Raw genomic sequence first — 23,790 nt, 5'->3', positions numbered from 1 at the left:
AAGACTCTAACAGAATCCTACAAATGCTTTCCAACTAATGAATATGCTATAGTCATATTTTGGAATCAATACATAATTGAAATGAAAAAGAGTAAAATCTCATTACTTATCAGTATTAATAGATGAACATTTACAAATGATTCACAGCTGACGAAAGGAAACACTGTGAACTGTAATTACGCAAAATGTTATCCCTAAAAAGAATTTCACTCCTATGATTAGGGAATGTGTAAAACAATATAATCCACCACCGATTCAGTGGACCTGAGTTTGAGCAAACCCGAGGAGTTGGTGAAGGACAGGGAAGCTTGGTGTGCTGCAGTCCATGGGGTTTCAAAGAGTCAGACATGCCTGGGTGACTGAACAACAAAAATAGTATTATACCCAATTATTATATTTTTAATTCCATCAATAACAGAACTTGTGGAGATTGGTCTTCTAATACTTTTTTTTTTTTTTTTGCTATGCCGCATGGCCAGTTTTCTGACCAGGGATCAAACTCGTGCCCTATGCAATGAAAGCAAGGAGTTATAATCACTGGGATCACCAGGGAATTCCCTTCTCTTCTTAATAAAATAGTCTTGATTTTGTTCTTTTGGTTCTTGGACTGCAAAGCCTAAAGTATTATTATCCCTTTGCAAGAAAAATTTGCTGACTCTTGCAAACAATTTCCTCAGTTTCCAGCGTGAGTGCTTACAGGGCAAAAGAAGAGTAAAGAATTTCACCTTTCGGGTATATGTGTGATTAACTTCAAATAGCTGAGTAAAGGTCCTAACAGTATAAAAATATGCTAATAATGTTAGGCCATCATGGTACAATCACTATTCTGTTTCTTGTTTTGCTTTGATGGAAATATTAACATGAAATCTTCAATAGCATATAAAGCCATTAAATTAAAAAGTTGAGTAAAAAGTTATAAGACCATTTTGTTTGTAAGACAAATTTGTTACTATAGACACCACGCTACAATTAAAAATAATTTGTCTATCAGCTGGGAAACCTTATTAAACCTTTGTCTCTGCTCTTAGACCTCTAAAATGTGAAGGAAGCATCTCTCTCAAAAGTTTATCAGTAAAAATCAAATAAGCATTTGATAAAATCAGAATAGGATAGTATTTTCCTTGTTTTAAACATGGTTTATTTGGATTTTTAGACTTAACTTTGGATAAGTTGACCTGTATGCAGGTCAAGAAGCAACAGTTAGAACTGGACACAGGAGTACATTAAGGCTGTATACTGTCACCCTGCTTATTTAACTTATATGCAGAGTATATTATGCAAAATGCCAGGCTGGATGAAGCACAAGCTGGAATCAACATTGCTGGGAGGAATATCAAGAACCTCAGACACACAGATGATACCACCCTTATGGCAGAAAGCAAAGAACTAAAGAACCTCTTGATGAAAGTGAAAGAGGAGAGTGAAAAAGTTGGCTTAAAACTCAACGTTCAGAAAATGAAGATCATGGCATCTGTTCCCAACACTTCATGGCAAATAGATGGGGAAACAATGGAAACAGTGACAGACTTTATTTTGGAGGGCTCCAAAATCACTGCAGATGGTGACTGCAGCCATGAAATTAAAGGACACTTGCTCCTTGGAAGAAAAGCTATGACCAACCTAGACAGCATGTTAAAAAGCAGAGACATTACTTTGCCAACAAAGATCCATTTAGTCAAAGCTATGGTTTTTCCAGCAGTCATGTATGGACGTGAAAGCTGGACTATAAAAAAAGCTGAGTGCCAAAGAACTGATGCTTTTGAACTGTGGTGTTGGAGAAGACTCTTGAGTGCCTTGGACTGCAAGGAGATCCATCCAGTCAATCCTAAAGGAAGTCAGCCCTGAATATTCACTGGAAGAACTGATGCCGAACCTGAAACTCCAATACTTTGGCCACCTGATGCGTAGAACTGACTCACTGGAAAAGACCCTGATGCTGGGAAAGATTGAAGGCAGAAGAAGGGGACAACAGAGGATGAGATGGCTGGATGGCATCACCGACTGGATGGACATGAGTTTGAGCAGGCTTTAGGAACTGGTGATGGACAGGGAAGCCTGGTGTGCTGCAGTCCATGGGGGTCACAAAGAGTCGGACACAACTGAGTGACTGAACTAAGACTTACCCCAGTAGTCATTTTGCAATACAAATACTGTATCATTTCACTTTACACCTGACACCTGAAGCTAATATAATGTTTTATGTCAATAATACCTCAATTTTTAAAAATGGCATTATTTAAATTTTTACAAAACTACTTTGTAGGTAGTTTTGTAAAAATTTGTAGGTAGGGCTACCTAGTGGCTCAGTTGGTAAAGAATCTGTCTACAATGCAGGGGACCCAGGTTTGATCCTTGGATCAGGAAGATCCCCTGGAGGAGGAAATGGCAACCCACTCCAGTATTCCTGCCTGGAGAATTCCATGAACAGAAGAGTCAAGCAAGTTACAGTTGATGGGATCACAAACAGTCAGACACGACTGTGCAACTTTCACTTTCACTTTATATTTTATCAAAAAACGGCATTATACTCACTGTATTCTATAAAAGAATATACACTTCTGGGACCATTCTGATTATTGACTTTCAGTAAAGAATTTTTTTTAATTCCTTATACAGCATCTCATCTTTCCAGTTTCACTGCCAAAACCCAGTTATCTTTTAAAATATACCCAATCACTCTCATCTGAGGGAAGGGCCTCATGCTTTCATTTCTTCTCATTTAAATGCTAAGTATTAAGACTAAAATAATCACTCTAGCTACTGATTTTGGACCTAATGCTTAGCATGTAAATATCTGAATAACTGAAAAGGATAGCCACTTATTGAACCTAGTCTACAAAAAAATGACTGAAAGTAAATTCCTAACCTGTTTACAGATCAGAATCTCTAGCATTGTTACACACACACATCTTAAACTCCACTGTGGCAGATTCTGAATCACAGGTCTGAGGTTAAGACTTAGAAAGCTAACTTTTAAAACAAAGCCAGCAGGTGCTCTGATGCTACTAAGTTTAGCCCTGGTGTCAGGACTGGATACCCACTGAGTCCTGTAAGAGAACACAAAACTGGACTAAAGCCAAGGAAAATGTGCCCACTAATTGAGTAATAGCTAACTGTGCTGCCCCTACAGTTCACTTTCCCTAAGCTGTTGAAAGGAGAAGACAATCCACTTCTCCCAAGCCATCTTATGAGAAGACAAAACCACAAAACTGCCTCTGGAAATCTTTGGTAACCTCTTGAACTACAATGCACACAAGTTAATACTCATCATTACATATTTAAAGCATCCTTAAGAAAAAAAAAAAAAGCATCTTACAACATGAAAAGGTAGTTCATAAAAGTTGTTCCTCGAACACACACAAAAGCATACAGGATAAGGAGAGAAGAGGCATCAGTTGTTGCGAGCATACCTCCTACTCCAGGCCCCGAGCTTGGCGCAGCAGAACTCGGCCCCGCAGTACCACTGGCAGCACTGCCACTAGTGCCCCCCACTGTGCTGCTGGTGCCACTGGAACCTGATGAACTCTGAGCAGCCTGGGGAGCCCAAGGATTGGGTAATGGATCTCTATTTTCTGTACGGGAAGGCTGACTACCTTCACCTGACGATGTATTGCTCACTAATGAAGCAAATGGATTACCACCAAACTGTAATAAAAGACAAAAAATAATAAAGAACAAGTTTTTGTCTTAAATAACAGATTAGAAATCTTTGTTAATGAAAACTGCATTTTTGTATACAAAAACAACACTCAATCATAGATGTATTTGTGTTAAAACAGGAGCCTTGCCCTGAAGCACAGAGCAGTGGCATTACCTGTTCTTGTGCAGCACTCAGCATGGGTTCCTGAATATCTGTGTACATGCGCCGCAAAGCATTGTATCCCCCTGGGATGCTTTCCAGGTTGCTCAAGGCTCGGTCCTGGTTTCTCATCATTTCCTGCATCATTGCTGGATTTCTAGCAAGTTCCAATGTCTAAGAAAAAGATTTCCAGAGGGAGGTAAAAGATGCTGAGATTAACTGTCAGAGCTAATTTTCTAAGTTTTCTAATTCTCTGAATTAGCAATCTTCAATACTTAAATCAGAAAAGTACTGTGAATTGGGGAAAAGGGATATACGTATATGTATGGCTGAGTCCTTTTGCTGTTCACCTAAAACCATCACAACATTGTAAATTAACTATACTCCAAAACAAAATGTTTTTGGTGTTAAAAAAATTAAAATTTTTTTTTAAAAAAGAAAATGATTGTGAATAGTTCCTGCTGAAAAGCACCTCAAACACCAAGCTAACATTCAAATAACATGAAGACAGAAACACTGTGCTCTGCAGGAATGTCCATCTCTTGAACTGGACTCTTTGTTCCTTAGACCTGCAAAATAACTATTTATAAAAAAAATCTTTAAAATACAGCTCAAAATTCAAAGTTCAGTTGTGTTTTCCTGAACAAGGATTAGGGTTTATTTTTTTTAGCTTATGTATTTGGCAAGCTCTTTAAATACAGAAAATAAAAAATAAGTATATAATTTCTTAACTAAATGAAACTATTCACATACTTGTCTCATAATATCTGGATTATTCAGCATATGGCTAATTTCTGGATTTCTCTGTATCAACTGTTGCATTTGTGGATTGGCCATAATTAACTGCCTCATCAGGTCAGGATTTGAAAGCATGCTCTGGACAAAGGGATTCTCCATGATCTGGACCATCATTTCAGGATTGGACATAAGTTGCCGCTGCATCTGGCTCTGTAGTTCAGAGAAGTTGGTAGTATTCAAACCCAAGCTACTCAGACCTGCAAGTCCTCCAAGTCCACCTAAGAGGATAAAGGGAAAAAACACAAATGAAATTTTATCATTAATATGACTGTGCTAAAATATGAAGATGAAGCAAAAATATTAACTGAATCAATAGCCTATTAACAGAAAACCATTCAGCTTAAGGCAAAATTAGATTTCCTATTACTTTCGTAAGTACATGTTTAATTTCTATAATTGAGACTAGTAATAAACGTGTTCACTATGATATTTAAATAATAAAACCAAATAAACATATATTTCCTATGCACAGTATAATACAAAAACATTATTTGGTTGTTTGTTGCACCTGGTTCCAGGCACAAAGCTCTTAAAACCCTTAGAATTTCCTGACAGAAGGGAATGTCTTTTGTTATCTGTAACAAATCCCTCTAGATCATACCTCATTTATGTTAATGATATTACTTAGGATGGGGCCCCCAGATAGCCTCAGAATGTGGTGGTCGCCAGAAAGATCATGTGATTTTTTTGAGAGTTGGAACATTCAGCCCATTCACCAACTTCCAGGGCTAGAATAGGATCTAGAGATGGAATTCTGTGAAACTCTTGTGCAAAGAGATTCACAAACTTCTGAGTTGGTGAACAAATTTACATTGTATGAGGGTGACATGCCCAGAGAGGGCAAAGAAGCTCTAAACTCTCCCCCCACACCCATACCTTGCCCTACGCTTCTCTCCCTCTTTCACTTATCTATTTCTGAGGTCTATCCTTTATAAAAAACTGGTAAATTTACGTGCAGTGTTTTCCTGAGTTCAGTGAGTCATCTGAGTAAATCATCAAACCTGATAAGGGGTTGTGGAAACCCCCAATTTACCACCTGTCAGTCAGAAGTACAGGTAGCCTGGGACTAGACTGGTATCTGAAGTAGGGGCAGTCACAGGGGACCAAGTCCTTTAACTTGCAAGATCTAACACTAACTCCAGGTGTTAGTGTCAGAACTGAACTACTGGATAGCCACCCAGGCAGTGTTTGGAGAACTGGCTGGTATCAGGAAGAAAAAAAATCCCAGAATATGCCCACTAAAAGAAATGAAAAATATACAGTAGACTATATTTCTAATAATCTCTTTCCAGAAGACCAGTGACTAGTTTAACAAGTAGAATTCACCGATGACTGGTTGGAACAGAGCTGCTGCCCATCATGGAAACAGATGTCTCTCTGAAGGAATTAAATCATAGAGAAACCTAACAGATTCAGGAGGGTGACTGTTTATTATAAAACTTTGTATATAACCAACCAAATGCATTCATTTCTCACTTACTGAGTACTGTGCTATATGTTGGGAATAAGGTGACAAGAAAGACAAGCATACCCTCAGAACTCAATCTGGTAGGAAAGACAAAATAAATGCAGAATAAGTATTTCAACAGAGACTGTCACAGAATATCATGATAATATATTAACAGTACCTTAATATATTAATAGATAATATATTAAAAGCAAAATGGCTACTTTTCCACAAAACGCCATTTAACAAATTTGGAAAATGAGTAAGTTGGCAAGAAGTAGGGAGAGCTGGGAGGATGATTTAATACTAGGCACAACAGACATTATCTATAAAAGCACAGATATCAATGTGAGAACTGATGCATTCTTAAACCACAAAAAATTCACTATGACCAAAAGAGCAGACAACAGTGCTCACCAAACATCTCCTGTGCAGTCTCCTTTCCTTTTGGCAGTTGGACAGACTGCCATGTGACTAGTTAAGGCCAGAAGACTGTAAGAAATCGTTATGTGGCACTTCTGGCCCAAGTTTAGAACATAAGGCTCAGCTTAAAACACTTTAGCTCTATCTTCTGCCATATTCCAAATGGTGCAGCTTCAAGATAGTAGAATTCCATTAGTTTGAGTCCCTGAGGACTATGTAGATGGAGGCCTCACTGACCACTGACACGAAGCATGAGCAAACTACTACATTTAGAATGGATAAACAAGGTCCTAATGTACAGCAGAGGAAACTATATTGAACATCTTGTGGAAAATCATAATGCAAAAGGATTTTCTTGAAATGTATATATGTGTATAACTGAGTCACTTTGCGGTACAGCAGATTGTCACACTGTAAAATCAACTATACTTCAGTAAAAAAAAAAAAGTCATGAAGAAAAGGCAACCCACTCCAGTATATTCTTGCCTGGAGAAGTCCCATGGACAAAGGAGCCTGGTAGCCTACAGGCCATGGGGTCACAAAGAGTCGGATATGACTGAGCAACTAAGCAGACACATTACCTCAGGACAGCCTATCCTAGTGTAACTTGTACAGAATGTTAAATGAAAATGGAGAGGCTACATCACAAAATCTTGATATATTTCAAATGCAAGATAGTCACTTAAGATATTTATAGTAACAGTGTGGAAATGACAGAGTAATAAACATTTTTAAAAGTTGAGGAGCTACATCAAGGAAGTAGCAACAGAATAGAATCATTACATGGGGTGGGAGAGGAAAGATGTTTATGGACCAAGAGACTTGGCTAGAGAGAGGTTGTAGTCTGAGACAAGATGATGAATTTATTTATTTGTTTTGTTCTTTGCTTTCTAAGAAGGAACATACAGGCTAAGTACTCTTTAAGTACTCTAAGTACTTTAAGAGTAACATCAGGTAATATCATAGAGCTGAATACAAGGCATGGAGTTCAGAATTGATGTGGGTTTAGGTAAAGATTCGAGAGTCAACAATTTACAGTTAGGATATTGTCACTGGGGAAAACAGAATAAAAGAACAGAAAAAGAGAAGGCAGATGGCGGAACAATACTAATTAAAGGAATAGGAAGAAGAGACCCACAAATGAGAGAGGAAAAAACTGGTCAGAAAATTAACCAGGGAAAAAGCATATCAAGAATTAAAGAAAAAAAATTTCAAGGAAAGACTGATAAGCATTAGAAGACAGCAATTTAGATTTTAAAACACTTTCAATCTAAGTATCTAAAAATCTAAAAAAGTGTCCATTAAATTTGGCAAGCTAAGAGGTCAATGGTGACTTTATCAAGGGAACTGATGGGGGCAAGAAATAGAGCACAGCAAACTTAAGTGAAAGAGAAATACAGACAGAAAACAGAATACATCTTTTCCAAAAATAGCTGAGAAAGAAAAAGAAAGGTGGTAGTGGGATTCTGTTGCTTTTAAACATGCTGCAGATGCTGCTGCTACTGCTACTGTTGCTAAGTCGCTTCAATTATGTCCGATTCTGTGCGACCCCATAGACGGCAGGCCACCAGGCTCTCCCGTCTCTGGGATTCTCCAGGCAAGAACACTGGAGTGGGTTGCCATTTCCTTCTCCAATGCATGAAAGTGAAAAGTGAAAGTGAAGTCGCTCAGTCGTGTCTGACTCTTAGCGACCCCATGGACTGCAGCCTACCAGGCTCCTCCATCCATGGGATTTTCCAGGCAAGAGTACTGGAGTGGGCTGCCACTGCCTTCTTCATTTAAACATGGGACAGACCTTAAGGAAAACACACAGCAAAAAAAAAAGCCAAATAGACAGGGTAAACTGAGTAACTGATGCAGAAAAGTAACTAAGATAGGAGGGGATGGGAATGAAATAAGCAGCAAAGGGACAAATTAACTAAAGGCTTCTGCGGGTTTTAATTTCTTTGCCTATAAAATGAGAGAAGAGGGACTTCCCTAGTGGTCCAGTGGTTAAAACTCCATGCTTCCAAAGCAGGGGCCCCAGGTTCACTCCCTGGTCAGGGAACTAGATCCCACATGTCCCAACTACCAGTTAACATGCCACATCTAAGACCCAGCACAGCCAAATAAATAATATTAAAAAAAAAAAAATTGAGGGAAGAGACTTACCTCAATAATACACTAAATAATTTCATCCTAATCTTTCTAGATTGTTCCTATTAATCAATTTTCCATCTAAAACTCAAATTTAGCCCAAGATGTGTTTAAATCAAACATTAAAAAAAGAGAGAGAGAGAATGTGAATCAATGCCATGCCCTAAATGTTGTTTCCAACATAACTGGTATCAATAAATTATTAAAAAACTTTTTCTGGAAGTGAAAGAAAATATGAGCCTCGATACATGAAAACTGTATAAGGATTCATTACACAACTTATGATATCATTATTCACATTTTGCTCTGTCAAGTTTTTATTCCAACCTCGTGTATATTACAGACTCACATTTATTATCGTAAAATTTTTTAACGACGCATCATGAAATTCTGAGTGAAGAATTAATAGCTGAATTTTACGCAGATACTTTCTCTGAATGTCCAAGTGATATACATGCTACCGTCTCAGATGATGACAGTTCTTTAGAATACAGTTCTGATTCAGAAGATGTGAATATTAGACCAACAAAAAGAAAACTTTAGTGACTGGTTCTGATACAGAAAGTGAAAATAAAACTCACGGTGCTAGAAAAGGCTTCACAGGTGTGTCAGGTGTAACTACTCAATGCAATAAACTGCAAAGTATTAGTAAAATAACAGAACTAAGTTTTGGCTACCCAAAATAAAAATTGCTGGTCACAGGTGTTAGTTTCTGCCAAAAGTCCCTCAGTCAATAATGAGATAAAATGTCATTTCAAGGTATTATACTTGTCATACAACTTAGGAACTAAAAGAAGCACTAAGCCATTTATCTATCTAGTTCAACTTCTGTTAGCTTCAGATCACTCCATTCCCCAACTAAACCTTCCTAAGAACCTCAGTGTAAAAACTAATGTAAGAAAAGTAGTTTTGGCTGATGCAAAAGATCCTTAACCACCAGGCTTGCATCAGGCCTTTCTGTGTGAGTTTAGAACAGTTAGAAAATCACTAATGCAATCTGATCCTTTCATTTTACAAAGGAGAAAACTATTCAAGGGGTTAGCTTATGATCAACAACTAGCTAATCTTTTCCAGAGTCAATTATGTGGTGGTCAAATCAGGTACACATACAGTATATCTCTTTCATTATTAAAAAGAAATGTGCCACTTACTGATCACTTATTATATATTAATGTAACCTAAGCATGCACATCTGCATCTTCAAATATCCCCTTAATAACTACAATTATAGAAATAACCTAGACAAGTTTTTGTCATTGCTAAAGTGACTTAATGTTTAACTGTCATCTTACTTAAAACTATCCTGGGAAAAAGGAAATTTGCTTATTTTTATCCTTATGCAAAATGACTAAAAATACTTACCTAAACCAAAAGGGTTGCTAGTGGCAGAACCAGATGTGGAGTTACTACTAGGAGCTGATGATGTGGTGGCACTGGTTCCACTGGCATTTGTTTGTTGAGCTGAATGATCCTGAGGCCTATGAAAAATAATTTACACCATAATATAAACATTTGAGCAAATTATTTTCAAAAGGAGCTCTGAAATTCCAATAGGTACAAATAAAGATTTTAAACCAACTCAAATTATCATAAAGTATATATGCTGAGATAATTAAGCACAAGGAACATGAAATATAAACAAATATAGTAAAATCCCATGAAATCCAAACTATACTTCAATTGCCCCTCAAGTACTGCGGCTGCTGCTGCTAAGTCACTTCAGTCGTGTCCGACTCTGTGTGACCCCATAGACGGCAGCCCACCAGGCTCCTCGTCCCTGGGATTCTCCAGGCAGGAACACTGGAGTGGGTTGCCATTTCCTTCTCCAATGCATGAAAGTGAAAAGTAAAACTGAGGTCATTCAGTTGTATCCGACTCTTAGCGACCCCATGGACTGCAGCCCACCAGGCTCCTCCGTCCATGGGATTTGCCAGGCAAGAGTACTGGAGAGGGCTGCCATTGCCTTCTCCACCTCAAGTACACTTGTAAATATTTCATAAAAAATTCATCAACATAAAAAACGTCATAAACATTTCAATCATATTGATTGATTAAGAGAGGGAGATAGATCACCTCACAGAAAAGAATGACTGATCACAATCACAGAGCCTGATTATATAAGCAATTTTTTTTAATTTATTTATTTATTTATTTTTTAAATTTTAAAATCTTTAATTCTTACCTGCGTTCCCAAACATGACCCCCTCTCCCACCTCCCTCCCCACAACTTCTCTCTGGGTCATCCCCATGCACCAGCCCCCAAACATGCTGCACCGTACGTCAGACATGGACTGGCGATTCAATTCTTACATGATAGTATACATGTTAGAATTCCCATTCTCCCAAATCATCCCACCCTCTCCCTCTCCCTCTGAGTCCAAAAGCAATTTTTAATCTATCTCCTAAGTTCTTAAGGACTAGGGAGCAGTTTTACTCAGAACTAAAAATGTTGAAAGTAAAAAAAGAGACTTGACCAAAGAAGGCTGCAAAATCAATACAAATAATAACTCATTATTACTTAATATCAAGCAAAAAAATAAGGAGTTTAATAGAAACCCTTTCCGTCTGACACCAGTTAAGAGTTCTGAATCTCACTTAATCTGAATGATGATAAAATACCATATCCAAGTAAGTCTAAGGAAGCTCTAGGAGCGCTTTCACTAAGTAGAAAATAATTCTAAATGAAAGGAAAATATACCAACTTAATGGGTTATATTTTTTCTTATTGGTACACAAATAAAAGTATCTCTTAAGAACTGAATAGTGCCTTAGATTTAATGAAATATGGTTACTAATTTGTGGTTTGCAAAGAAGATGAGTCACACTTCTAACCTTTGTCCAAAAATCCGAGACCAAAAAACACAGCTCAAAACATTAATGTTCTTATTCTGTAATTCAAGTAATATAATGATGATGATGAACACGTTAAAATATCAAATGTTTAAGTATTAGCATTACTGAATCATACTGGCTTTTTTAAAAACATCTGGTAACAGCAGCAAATCAATGAATTTTAATCTATTTACACATTAATGACAGCAATCATTTAACGGCAAGACTAGTTATTTTTAAAAGGGAATTATAAACATTTATTCATGGTTTACAGCTAAAATGTTTCTAAAAACTTACCTGTTTTGTGTTTTGATGACAAGGTGAACAGTAAGTCCATCGTGAATTCCATGCTGACTCAAAGTATCTTGATCTTTTAAAATTTTTCCAGCAAATATCAACACAAGTTGGTCGGTATGTGATTTGAAACGTTTAGAGATTTCTTCCTTGAACTAAGTAAGAATAAAATTAATATGTATTACAGATGTTTACATAGCATAATCTAGTCTAGTTTCTAGAAGAAGTACTTCAAAAAGCCCCCAATTACAGATACTACAATAACTCAAACAATATGAAGACATATCCTTTCTGTGTCCGTATCTTGATCTTAGTGGGAAATGAGTATTACCATTTCACTCATCTCTAATGCAAACGTTTTATTACAGATGCAGATATCCTATATTCAAGGCCTAAATCCACTTCTTTGTCATAGCCTTATTCAATTTTACATCAATGGTACTAAATGTAGTTCAAGCTACACATAGCTCTTACCAAGTTTACAATATTCCTTTCCTCAGATTTCCATCTCAAATTCTGCTCCTTTCTACTTCAATATTGAGAAAGCCAACCTCTTATTATTGGCCTGATTATTGGCCTATTATACTGACTTTGGAGTCTTCCCTGGTGGCTCAGATGGTAAAGCGTCCGCCTGCAATGTGGGAGACCTGGGTTCGAGTCCTGGGTCAGGAAGATTCCCCTGGAGAAGGAAATGGCAATCCACTCCAGCACTCTTGCCTGGAAAATCCCATGGACGGAGGAGCCTGACAGGCTACAGTCCATGGGGTCACAAGGAGTCGGACACTACTGAGCGACTTCACTCACTCACTTATACTGACTTTATTCCCCACCTCTTTCATTCAACATCTATTAACAAGCAGTATCATGCAGATACAGGCTTGCCCTATAGCTCAGTGGTAAAAAGTACACCTGCCAATGCAGGAGATGTGTGTTAGTCTTGGTCCGCAAAGATCCCTGGAGAAGGAAATGGCAACCCACTGCAGTATTCTTGCTGGGAAATCTCATCGACAGAGGAGCCTGGCGGGCTACAATCAACAGGGTCACAAAGGGTCAGACACAACTGAGCAACTGAACACAAGAACACACACATGATGCAGAAACAGAAAGTAAAAATTCCTCCCGAAAGGCGAGCAGTCAAGTAAACCACAAAGTACAGAGGAAACACAAAGGCTAGTTAGAGAAAGTTTTCGTAAAACGTAATTAGGAAGAAGCCAAGAAAACCTCAAGAAAGGCTTCCCAGGGAGGGGAATAAAATGCAGAAACATACAACAGAAGAGTGTGTCATACTATTGGACTTTTGAGTTCATTTGAGTTTTTCCATAATATCCTGCAGAAAAGCCAGAACAAACTTTCTGGCCAAACCAAAATAAGAAAAGTTTACTTATTCTATGCTAGGTTAAGTTTCTCACACTTTCACCAAAATCACCTATACACTTAGGTTTTACTCCACTGTTGAAGTCAGAAAATCTCAGGATGGGTGAAGAAATTAAAAGAATCCCATCATATTACAATGCCCTACAGAAATGGGTCTCAATAGACAATAACACTATCATCAAGGCCATGTTTTGGAAATATAAGGGGTATTTCGGGTTGTCACAATAAGTGGAAAGACACATTAAATAATATCTAACATTTTCTTTCAGGAGTAGGAGGGGAGATGTAGAGGAATACAAACATAAAGCAAGATAGATCATATGTCAATCACTGTCAAAGAGAGTTGAACCAAAATTCATCACATTCTACCTTTGTGTATAAATGAAATTTTCCATAACTAAGTTGTAACACTCAACTTAACTTTTATTTAAAAATCATAAATATAATGTGAAATTATACTGCAGTAAATATTTCAGACCTGTACCATCTGAACTATCCTTCCTTTGAAAATATATGATATATAACCCTTTTATATGGGATAAGCAATTTTAAAATAGGAAAATCTTTGCTAAAGCACCAGTAGCACAATATTCTATATAAAAAGATTAAGTCCAATCATGAATTAACCATTCTCACATTATTAAGCATTTCATTTCTCTCTCTGGCAGCTGTTAGAAATAATAATAAGGTAATATGCACAGCACACAGTTTTACAAGAACCGAATGAGAATGTATGTAAAAGTCAAGCATCAGGTGTCTAAGGTGGTTTAATCAACAGTAGCTACTACAAGGCCAGCTCTTTAAACCTCAGTAACTGAAGATGACTTTTAATCCTATTTCAGATACAGAAACAGAGGGGGGTTCAATATGCTCCTCTCACAGTGACAGCTAATCAACTGTCAAGTTAAGCTTGAAATTGGAGCCCCTGGTGGCTCAGATGCTAAAGAGTCTGCCTACAGTGCGGAGACCCAGGTTCGACCCCTGTGTTGCAAAGATCCCCTGGAGAAGGAATGGGCAACCCACTCCAGTATTCTTTCCTGGAGAATCCCATGGATGGAGGAGCCTAGCAGGCTACAGTCCATGGGGTCGGAAAGAGTCAGATACGACTGAGCAACTTCACTTTCACTTTTCTTTTTCAAGCTTGAAATCTAGGTCTGACTTTAAGAACCAACCTACTCAGATTAAAGCAAAAGAGAAAAGGAAAGATATACCCATTTGAATGCAGAGTTCCAAAGAATAGCAAGGAGAGATAAGAAAGCCTTCCTCAGCAATCAATGCAAAGAAATAGAGGAAAATAGAATGGGAAAGACTAGAGATCTCTTCAAGAAAATCAGAGATACCAAGGGAACATTTCATGCAAAGACAGGCTCAATAAAGGACAGAAATGGTAGGGACCTAAAGGACGTAGAAGATATTAAAAAAGAGGTGGCAAGAATATACAGAACTGTACAAAAAAGATCTTCATGACCTAGATAATCACAATGGTGTGATCACTCACCTAGAGCCAGACACCCTGGAATGTGAAGTCAAGTGGGCCTTAGAAAGCATCACTAAGAACAAAGCTAGTGGAGGTGATGGAATTCCAGTTATTTCAAATCCTGAAAGATGATGCTGTGAAAGTGCTGCACTCAATATGCCAACAAATTTGGAAAACTCGGCAGTGGCCACAAGACTGCAAAAGGTCAGTTTCATTCCAACCCCAAAGAAAGGCAATGCCAAAGAATGCTCAAACTGCTGCACAACTGCACTCATCTCACACGCTAGTGAAGTGATGCTTAAAATTCTCCAAGCCAGGCTTCAGCAATACAAGAACTATGAACTTCTAGATCTTCAAGCTGGTTTTAGAAAAAGTAGAGGAACCAGAGATCAAACTGCCAACATCCACTGATCATCGGAAAAGCAAGAGAGTTCCAGAAAAACATCTATTTCTGTTTTACTGACTATGCCAAAGCCTTTGACTGTGTGGATCACAATAAACTGTGGAAAATTCTGAAAGAGATGGGAATACCAGACCACCTGACCTGCCTCTTGAGAAACCTGTATGCAGGTCAGGAAGCAACAGTTAGAACTGGACATGGAACAACAGACTGGTTCCAAATAGGAAAAGGAGTACGTCAAGGTTGTATATTGTCACCCTGCTTATTTAACTTACATGCAGAGTACATCATGAGAAATGCTGGGCTAGAGGAAGCACAAGCTGGAATCAAGATTGCTGAGAGAAATATCAATAACCTCAAATATGCAGATGACACCACCCTTATGGCAGAAAGTAAAGAAGAACTAAAGAGCCTCCTGATGAAAGTGAAAGAGGAGAGTGAAAAAGTTGGCGTAAAGCTCAACATTCAGAAAACTAAATTCATGGCATCCTGTCACATCACTTCATGGCAAACAGATGGGGAAACAGTGACTGATTTTATTTTTCTGGGCTCCAAAATCACTGCAGATGGTGACTGCAGCCATGAAATTAAAAGACACTTACTCCTTGGAAGGAAAGTTATGACCAATCTAGACAGCATATTAAAAAGCAGAGATGTTACTTTGCCAACAAAGGTCCGTCTAGTCAAGGCTATGGTTTTTCCAGTAGTTATATATGGATGTGAGAGTTGGACTATAAAGAAAGCTGAGTGCAGAGGAATTGATGCTTTTGAACTGTGGTGTTGGAGAAGACTCTTGAGAGTCCCTTGGAGCGCAAGGAGATCCGATCAGTCCATCCTAAAGGAAGGACTGATGTTGAAGCTGAAACTGCAATACTTTGGCCACTTCATGCGAAGAGCTGACTCATCTGAAAAGACCTTGATGCTGGGAAAGACTGAAGACAGGAGGAGAAGGGGACAACAGAGGATGAGATGGTTGGATGGCATCACTGACTCAATGGACATGGGTTTGGGTGGACTCCAGGAGTTGGTGATGGACAGGGAGGCCTGGCATGCTGTGGTTCATGGGGTCAAAAAGAGTCAGACACGACTGGGCGACTGAACTCCGATTAACTATACTCTGTGCTAAGTCACTTCAGTAACCCATTTCTGGTGTACAGTGGCTTTTTAGTATATTCACAGATTTCATTCAACCATCACCATGGTCAATTTTGAAATTTTCATGTTCTCAAAAAGAAACCAATACCTTTTAGTTATGACCTCCCTATCCCCTCATCACTCCAAACCATAAGAAACCATTAATTGGGGAATTCCCTGGCGGCCCAGTGGTTAGCACTTGGCGATTTCACTTAACATGTTTGAAGGGTGCATTCATGTTGTGGTATGTATCAATACTTCATCCCTTTTTATGGCTAAACATTCTATTGTATGAATATACAACATTTTGTTTATCCATCAATTGATGGGCACTTGGGCTGTTTCCACCTTTGGGCTCTTATGAATAATGTTGCTATAAACTGAGTGGGGAAGATCCCCTGGGGAAAGAAAACAGCAATCCACTCCAATATTCTTGCCTGGGAAATCTCATGGACAGAGAAGGCTGGCAGGCTACAATCCATGGGGTCCTGAGTCAGACATGACGTAGTGACTAAACAACAACAAGCGTTTATGTACAAGTTTTTCTGTGGACATATAATTGCATTTCTCTTGGGTATACACTCAGATGCAGAATTAAATTACTGTTAATTCTTCATCACTTGAGAAACCATCAGACTGTTATCCTAAGTATTTAATGGCTACTACTACTGTACAATCCTACCAGCAGTGTATAAGGTTCTAATCTCTCCACACTGTCACCAATATTTATTACCTAATTTGTTTTTAATAGCCACCCTAGTAGATGTGCTGTAGTTTTTATTTGCATTCCCCTGATAACTAATGACATTGAGCATCTTTTCATGTGCTTATATTTATATCTTTGGAGAACTTTATTCACATCCTTTGCCCATTTTTTAACTGGGTTATTTGCCTTCCTATTACTGAGCTATAAAAATTCTTTATATATTCTAGATATGTCTCTTAATCAGAATACGATCTGGAGGAAGAAATATTTCAAGGCAGAAACTCATAAAATAGAAGAAATTGAGACCTCTTGGTTTTGACTAGAACAAAGTTTTGATCCTAAACATCCAATGGACCCAGGAGAACTGAATCCTCAACTGGCAATACAGAAAACCAAGCTAATACAATCCCCATAATCTATCCCCACAATCTACAGAATTCCTAGAAGACTCAATATGGTACCACCAGGGGCTGAGAACAGGGTATAAGGTGACAGATGCTGAAGGACTAAAATAGGGGATTTGAAAGACAAAGCAGACACATCTTCACTGCATGCTAAGCAAGCAATCGTTCCTCCCCAAACCCAACAAAAAGAAGGAAGGATTTTTTTTTCCTCTGGAAGGAGAACAGGGTCTCTAGACTAAAGAACATACTAGACACACCGAGAACAGGAGTACAACACTAAAACAAGAAGATTAAGTCAACAGAGACATACTAGATGCTTAGCCTTTCCCCATTCCCCTCACAGCTATCAAAGGGAATAGTGGCGTCTGGACTTTAAACATCCAAGCATAAAGATAATAATATACAATGTCTCCAAGGAAAATCTAACTAGGCTAAAACAAAAGAACTTAGAGATAAGGACTTAAGGGTTTTCACTAGATAGTTATCCAAGGCAGTGGTTCCCAAAGTGAGTGGAGGCCTCTATCTGCCCTGGGGAGCATCTGGCAATATTTGAGGACATTTTTGGTTGTCACAACATGGGTTAAGGACCACTAGTGGGTAGAGACGGAAGATGCTAAATAACCTACAACACACAGCTCAGCCTCAACAACAGAGGATTTTAAAACCCCAAATGTCAACAATAACGAGATTGAGAAACTGTTCTAGAGCTATACTTCTCAAAGTGCTGTCTCCCAGATGAGCAACTTTCACCATTACCAGGTTAATTTGATAGAAATGCAAATTCTCAGGATCCAGTCAAATCAGAAACTCTGGGGATGAGGCCCAGCAAGCTATGGGTTTTTGTTTTTTTTTTTTTTTAAATCTATGGTTTAACAAGCTTCCCAGGTGATCAGATGGTTCTGATGGACAGTGCTCTAGGTCTAATAAATTTCCCCCAAATTTGCAGGCAATTAATGAACATAGTAAGTTACACTAAAAGGAAACAGTCACTAAAATCAACAACAAAAAAGGTGTCCTTAACAAATAACTTGCTAACAGGAAAAAGCAGAGAGGAACCTATAGATGAAAATGAAACCTTTAAGTAAACATGGGACACTCAACCAAGATAAAATCATAAACTGGGTCTTAAAACAAACCTTGGAAATGTTGATAATTGTAAGTTTGAAACCATGTAAGTATATTCTTTGACACTAATGGAATAACAGTAGAAATCGGTAACAGAGAGATACCTGAAACATTTCCACATTAAACAAAACACTTCCAAATAAGTCATGGGTCAAAAAGAAAGTCTTGAAGAACAATTAAAAAAATATTTTCAACTGAACAAAAATGAAGCTATAATGTCAAAATTTGTAAGATGCAGCTACAGCAAGACCTAGAAAAATTTATAGTGTTAAAGACATAAATTTAAGAAAGGTCACAAATCAGCAACCTCAAGTTTCAACCTTTAGAAAACAGAACAACAACAAATGAAACCCCCCCCCAAAACTGCAGAAATCAAAAACAGAAAAATAAGAAAAACATCTCTCAAAAATCAGTAAAATTGATTAGAATCTAGATACAAAGGCCAAAAAAAGAGCCAGAAGATATAAATTAGCAATATCAGAAACAAGAAAAGGAAATGACTACAGACCTCACAATCAAAAGGATAATGAGGAAAATTGCTTATTCCTTATTGTTGTTTAGCTGCTAAATTGTGTCCAACTCTTTTACGATCCCATGAACCATTTCCTTCTCCAAGGGATCTTCCCGATCCAAGGATGGAACTCAACTCTCCTGCACAGGCAGGCAGATTCTTTATGACTGAGCCACCAGGAAAGCTCAAGAAAAACTCTGCATGCAAGGTGTTTGACAACTTGGATGGACCGGTATCTTGAAAGATTCAAGCTACTAGAACTCATACACTCTCTTCTGAAAATAGAAAAGGAAACAATTTCAATTAATTTCATGAGGGCAATATTACCCTGATACCAAAACTAGAAAAGAAAAACCACAGACCAATATCCCTCATGAACACAGACAGAAATGCTCCATAATATACTACCAAGTTAAATCCAGCAATATAGAACAAGAATAACTCTTAATGACCAAGTGAGGTTTACCATAGAAATTTCAACATTTGAAAAACCAATATAATTCACCATATTGATACAAGGAAAAGAAAATCCACACCATCTTAACAATCAATAACAAAAAAGCATTAGAAAGCATTCATTTCTAAGAAAATTCCCAGGAAATCAGGAATAAAAGGAAACTACTTAGACCTGATAAAGTACATCTACAAAATATTTACTCTTTGGAATAATAATGGTGACCAATTGAATGTTTTCCTTCTAAGACCAGTAACAAAGCAAGGATGTCTGCTCTCCAAATAATAATTGATTCCACTTATACAAGATACCTAGAACAGACAATTATCAGAGTCAGAAAATTAACTGCTAGATGCCAGGGGCCAGGAAGCATGGAGGGGCAATGGGGAGTTAGAGCTTAATGGAGACAGAGTTTCAGTTTAGGAAGGTGAAAAATTGGGGGGATGGATGATGGTGACAGTTGTCCAACAATGTGAATGTACTTAGTGCCACTGAACTGTACCATTAAACATGGTTAAAATGCTATGTTTTACATCATGTGACTTTTACCACAATAAAAACAAACTTTAGTAAAAGGGGGGATGTCTGCTCTCTATTCAACATCATATTGAAAATTCCTGCCAATGCAACAAAGCAGGAAAAACAAATGCATAATTAGTACAAAAGAGGAAAAAATAGGAAACTTATCAGTTCCTTGCAATATATGAGCTTTATCTGCATCTCACTTGAAACAGAAATCTTTTGCAAGGGAATGGGAAAAGCCAGACTGGGAGAAAACACTTAGAAATGATCCTCTGATAAAGGACTGTTATTTAAAGTAATTCTCTGGTGATCCAGTGGTTGAGAGTCTGTCAATGCGGGGTTCACAGGTTTGATCCCTGATCTGGGAGGATCCCACATGCCAAGGGGCAGCTGGGCTCGTGTGCCACAACTACTGAGACCACCATCTAGAGCCTGTGGGCCGCAACTACTGAGGCTAGGCACCACAAAGACTGAAGCCCCTGCACCTACAGCCTGTTCTCCACAACAAGAGAAGTCACTACAAGAAGCCTGTGCACCACAACTGACAAGTAGCCCAAGCTCAACTCAACTAGACAAAGCCCATGCGCAGCAACAAAGGCCTAGTGCAGACCAAAATACATAAATAAAGGTTAAAAAAAAACTGAACACAACTTAAAAAACAGGCAAAAATTTTAACAGATATCTCACCAAAGAAGATACACAGATGGCAAAGAAGCATATTTGTATCATAGGCCATTAGGAAACTGCCAATTAAAACAAGAAGAGAGCACTATATAACTATTAGGATGGCTAAACTAAAACAGAAACATCATCAAATACTGGCAAGGAAATGAAACAGGAACTCTCATTCATTGCTAATGGGAATACAAAATGGTATAGCCACTTGGCAAGAGTTTAGCAATTTATTACAAAACTAAACATAAGTCTTACCATTTGGTCCAGCAAGGACCCTCTCCATGGTATTTACCCAAAGGAGTTGAGAACTTATGGACAAACAAAACCTGCTCACAGGTGTATATGACAGCTTTATTCATTAATGTCAAAGGTTGGAAGCAACCAAGAAATTGTTCCACAGGTGAATAAATAAACCATGGTACACCCAGACAAAGGGATATTATTTAGCAATAGAAAGAAATAAGCCATAAAACCATCAAAAGAACCATGGAGGAACCTTAAATGCATACTAAGTCAAATAAGCCAATCTAAAAGGCTACATACTGTATAATTCCAACTAGACAATATTCTGGAAAGGACAAAACTATGGAGACAGTAAATGGATCAGTGGTTACCAGGAGTTAGGGTAGAGGCAGAGCACATACACTATATACACTTGTCAAAACACCAATAGTGAGTCTTAAACTATGAATTTTGAATGACAAGGATGTGTCAATGTAGGTCCATCAATTGTAACAAATGTACCATCCCAGGGTGGGATGTTGATGGGGAGATTCAAGTGTGTGTGTGGGGTAGGGGGAGCCCCAAGGAGTATGGGAACTCCGTATTTCCTGCTCAAGTTACTATAAACCTGAAACTGCTCTAAAAAGTCTTTTTTTAAAAAGGCAAAAATATATAATAAATTCATGCTATCATTACACTTAAAAAGTCATTTTGAGACAATGGGGAAATTCTGGATTGGTGCAATTTAGCCAGTATTAATTGGTAAGGCAGGATAATGTACTCTGTTTTTTAAAAGAGGGTCCTTATCTTTTAGAGATACATGCTAAAATATTAAAGGATGAAGAGATATAATCCATGAGAGATGAGTCAGATAATGGAACTGAGAGGAGCCTTAAGGGTAAGTACACTTAAAACAAGGCTGGCTCTAAGATTAATTGTCAAACCTGGGTGAAGGATTCATGGGGAGTCAACTTACTATTATCTCTACTTCTTTAAGTATTTAAAATTACCCATGACTTTAAAATTCAGAAAAATTTTAAAGCGGGGAGAGTAACTGGCAATCTAAAATTTCATATCCAGTGCAAATTCCCCCAAAATGAAATCAAAATAGACATTTTCTGACACACAAAAACAGAGAATTTGTTACCCGGCATATACAGACTACAGGAAATGTTAATGAGTTCCTCAGACAGATGAAAATGATCCTCTCCTAAGTGAAGGAATAAAACAATGGAAAGAATAAATCAAAATAAAAACTGACCGTATAAAGTATTAACAACGTCTTGTGTTAGAAGGAGGAAAAGAGGACAAAGAAGGAAGGAAGGAGGGGGGTTCAAATATAGTCTGCGGGCAGATATAAACCGTGCTCAATTGTTCTAAGGTTCTTGTAATAACAGCAAAGAAGTACAACTACTTACTGATTTAGACATTTCATAAGATGCATATGGTATTCTCTGGGACAACTACTAAACAATATAAACAGCATACATCTACCAACCTAATAAAAGGGGCAACTGGAAAAGGGGGAGGGCGAATAGCTGGAATAATACAAATCAAAAGAGAAAAAAGCAACATAGAAGAGACAGGAAAAACAGAAATCAATGGTAAAATGGGAAATGTAAAGCAAATGTATCAATAATTACATAACAGACAACATGTTACAAAGACAAAATTGCCAGACTGTATCTAAAAACCCAATTTCATGTTGCTTAAAAAAAGATACACATAAATTACTGAGAAGAAAAAAAAAAAGAATGGGTAAAAATAGGCTATGCAAAAACTAACCAAATAAAGTTAATGCGGCTACTTGACAATTTTTTTTTTTACAATTGAAGTGTAGTTGATTTACAATGTTGTGTTAATTACTGCTGTTCAGCAAAGAGACTCAATTATACCTACTGTGTGTAAATATATAAATATATACACACATTCTTTTTCAAATTCTTTTCTATTATGGTCTATCACAGGACACTGAATAGTTCCCAGAACAAAGCAAACTTTAATACAATACAAAAGCTACTAGGACATTTCAACATCAGGAAGTGTTCAATTCACAACAAAACTTTAAATGTACATGTATATCATAATACAGCTTCAAAGTACATAAAGCAAAAATAAAATAGAACTACAGAGAAAATTAAACTAATCCAAAAGTACAGAAACATATTATATAGCACATTTACCTCAGTAACTGATAGAATAAAACAGACAAAAAGAAAAAAAAAGATTTGAACAACTTAATTAACTGATGACTCAACTGGCATGTATAAAACACTGTATCCAACAACCACAGAATAAGTGTTCTTTTCTAGTACATTTACAAACTTACATACTGGGTTACTGGCCTCCCTGGTGGCTCAGAGGTAAAGAATCCTCTGCCAATACAGAAGACACAGGTTCAATCCCTGGGTCAGGAAGATTCCCTGGAGAAGGAAATGGCCACTCACTCCAGTATTTAGAGGAACTTGCTGCTAAGTTGCTACTGCTAAGTCGCTTCCATCGTGCCCAACTCTTAGCAACCCCATGGACTGCAGCCTACCAGGCTCCTCGGTCCATGGGACTTTTCCAGGTAAGAGTACTGGAGTGGGATGCCATTGACTGAGGAGACTGGTAGGTTACAGTCCATGGGGTCACAAAGAGTCGGACACAACTGAGCAATTTCACTTTTCCTTTTCAGCAACTAAACAACAATAATAATAGTGGACCATAAAGCATGTCAACATATTTCAATAAGTTTAAATCTTTTAAAGCATGCACTCCACACACAAACTAAACAGAACCATGGAGGAGTTGTTATTTAGTCACTAAGTCATGTCTGACTCTTTTGCAACCCCGAGGACTACCACCCACCAGGTTCCTCTGTCCATGGGATTTTCCAAACAAGAATACTGGAATGGGTTGCCATACCCTTCTCCAGGGGAAGATCCTGAAACAAACTGAGTCCATATCTCCTGTTTGGCAGGCAGATTCTATACCACTGAGCCACAAAGTAAGCCCTACCATGCAATTAAACAGCATCAAAAAGGTAAATCAGTAAAACACTAGTTCAACTGGAAA

The 23,790-nt window shown here is 37.8% G+C and overlaps 1 protein-coding gene across 2 annotated transcripts in view; it reads right to left on the bottom strand.

Moving 5' to 3' along the window:
- The window catches only part of UBQLN1 (ubiquilin 1), a 54,055-nt gene that overhangs the window by 11,515 nt on the left and 18,750 nt on the right, over positions 1-23,790 (bottom strand). For both annotated transcript variants that reach the window (XM_069575838.1, XM_069575839.1), the window contains exons 2-6: positions 11,733-11,884; positions 9,966-10,081; positions 4,553-4,815; positions 3,815-3,973; positions 3,411-3,645 (exon numbers count right to left, since the gene is read on the bottom strand). In XM_069575838.1, coding sequence (XP_069431939.1) covers positions 3,411-3,645; positions 3,815-3,973; positions 4,553-4,815; positions 9,966-10,081; positions 11,733-11,884 — 925 coding nt within the window. The remainder of the gene's footprint in view (positions 1-3,410; positions 3,646-3,814; positions 3,974-4,552; positions 4,816-9,965; positions 10,082-11,732; positions 11,885-23,790) is intronic.

Source organism: Ovis canadensis, chromosome 2, assembly GCF_042477335.2.
Source record: "Ovis canadensis isolate MfBH-ARS-UI-01 breed Bighorn chromosome 2, ARS-UI_OviCan_v2, whole genome shotgun sequence".
Classification (NCBI taxonomy): Eukaryota; Metazoa; Chordata; class Mammalia; order Artiodactyla; family Bovidae; genus Ovis; species Ovis canadensis.
The sequence above is the reverse complement of the archived record's forward strand: the minus strand, read 5'-3'. Positions and strand labels throughout refer to the sequence as shown.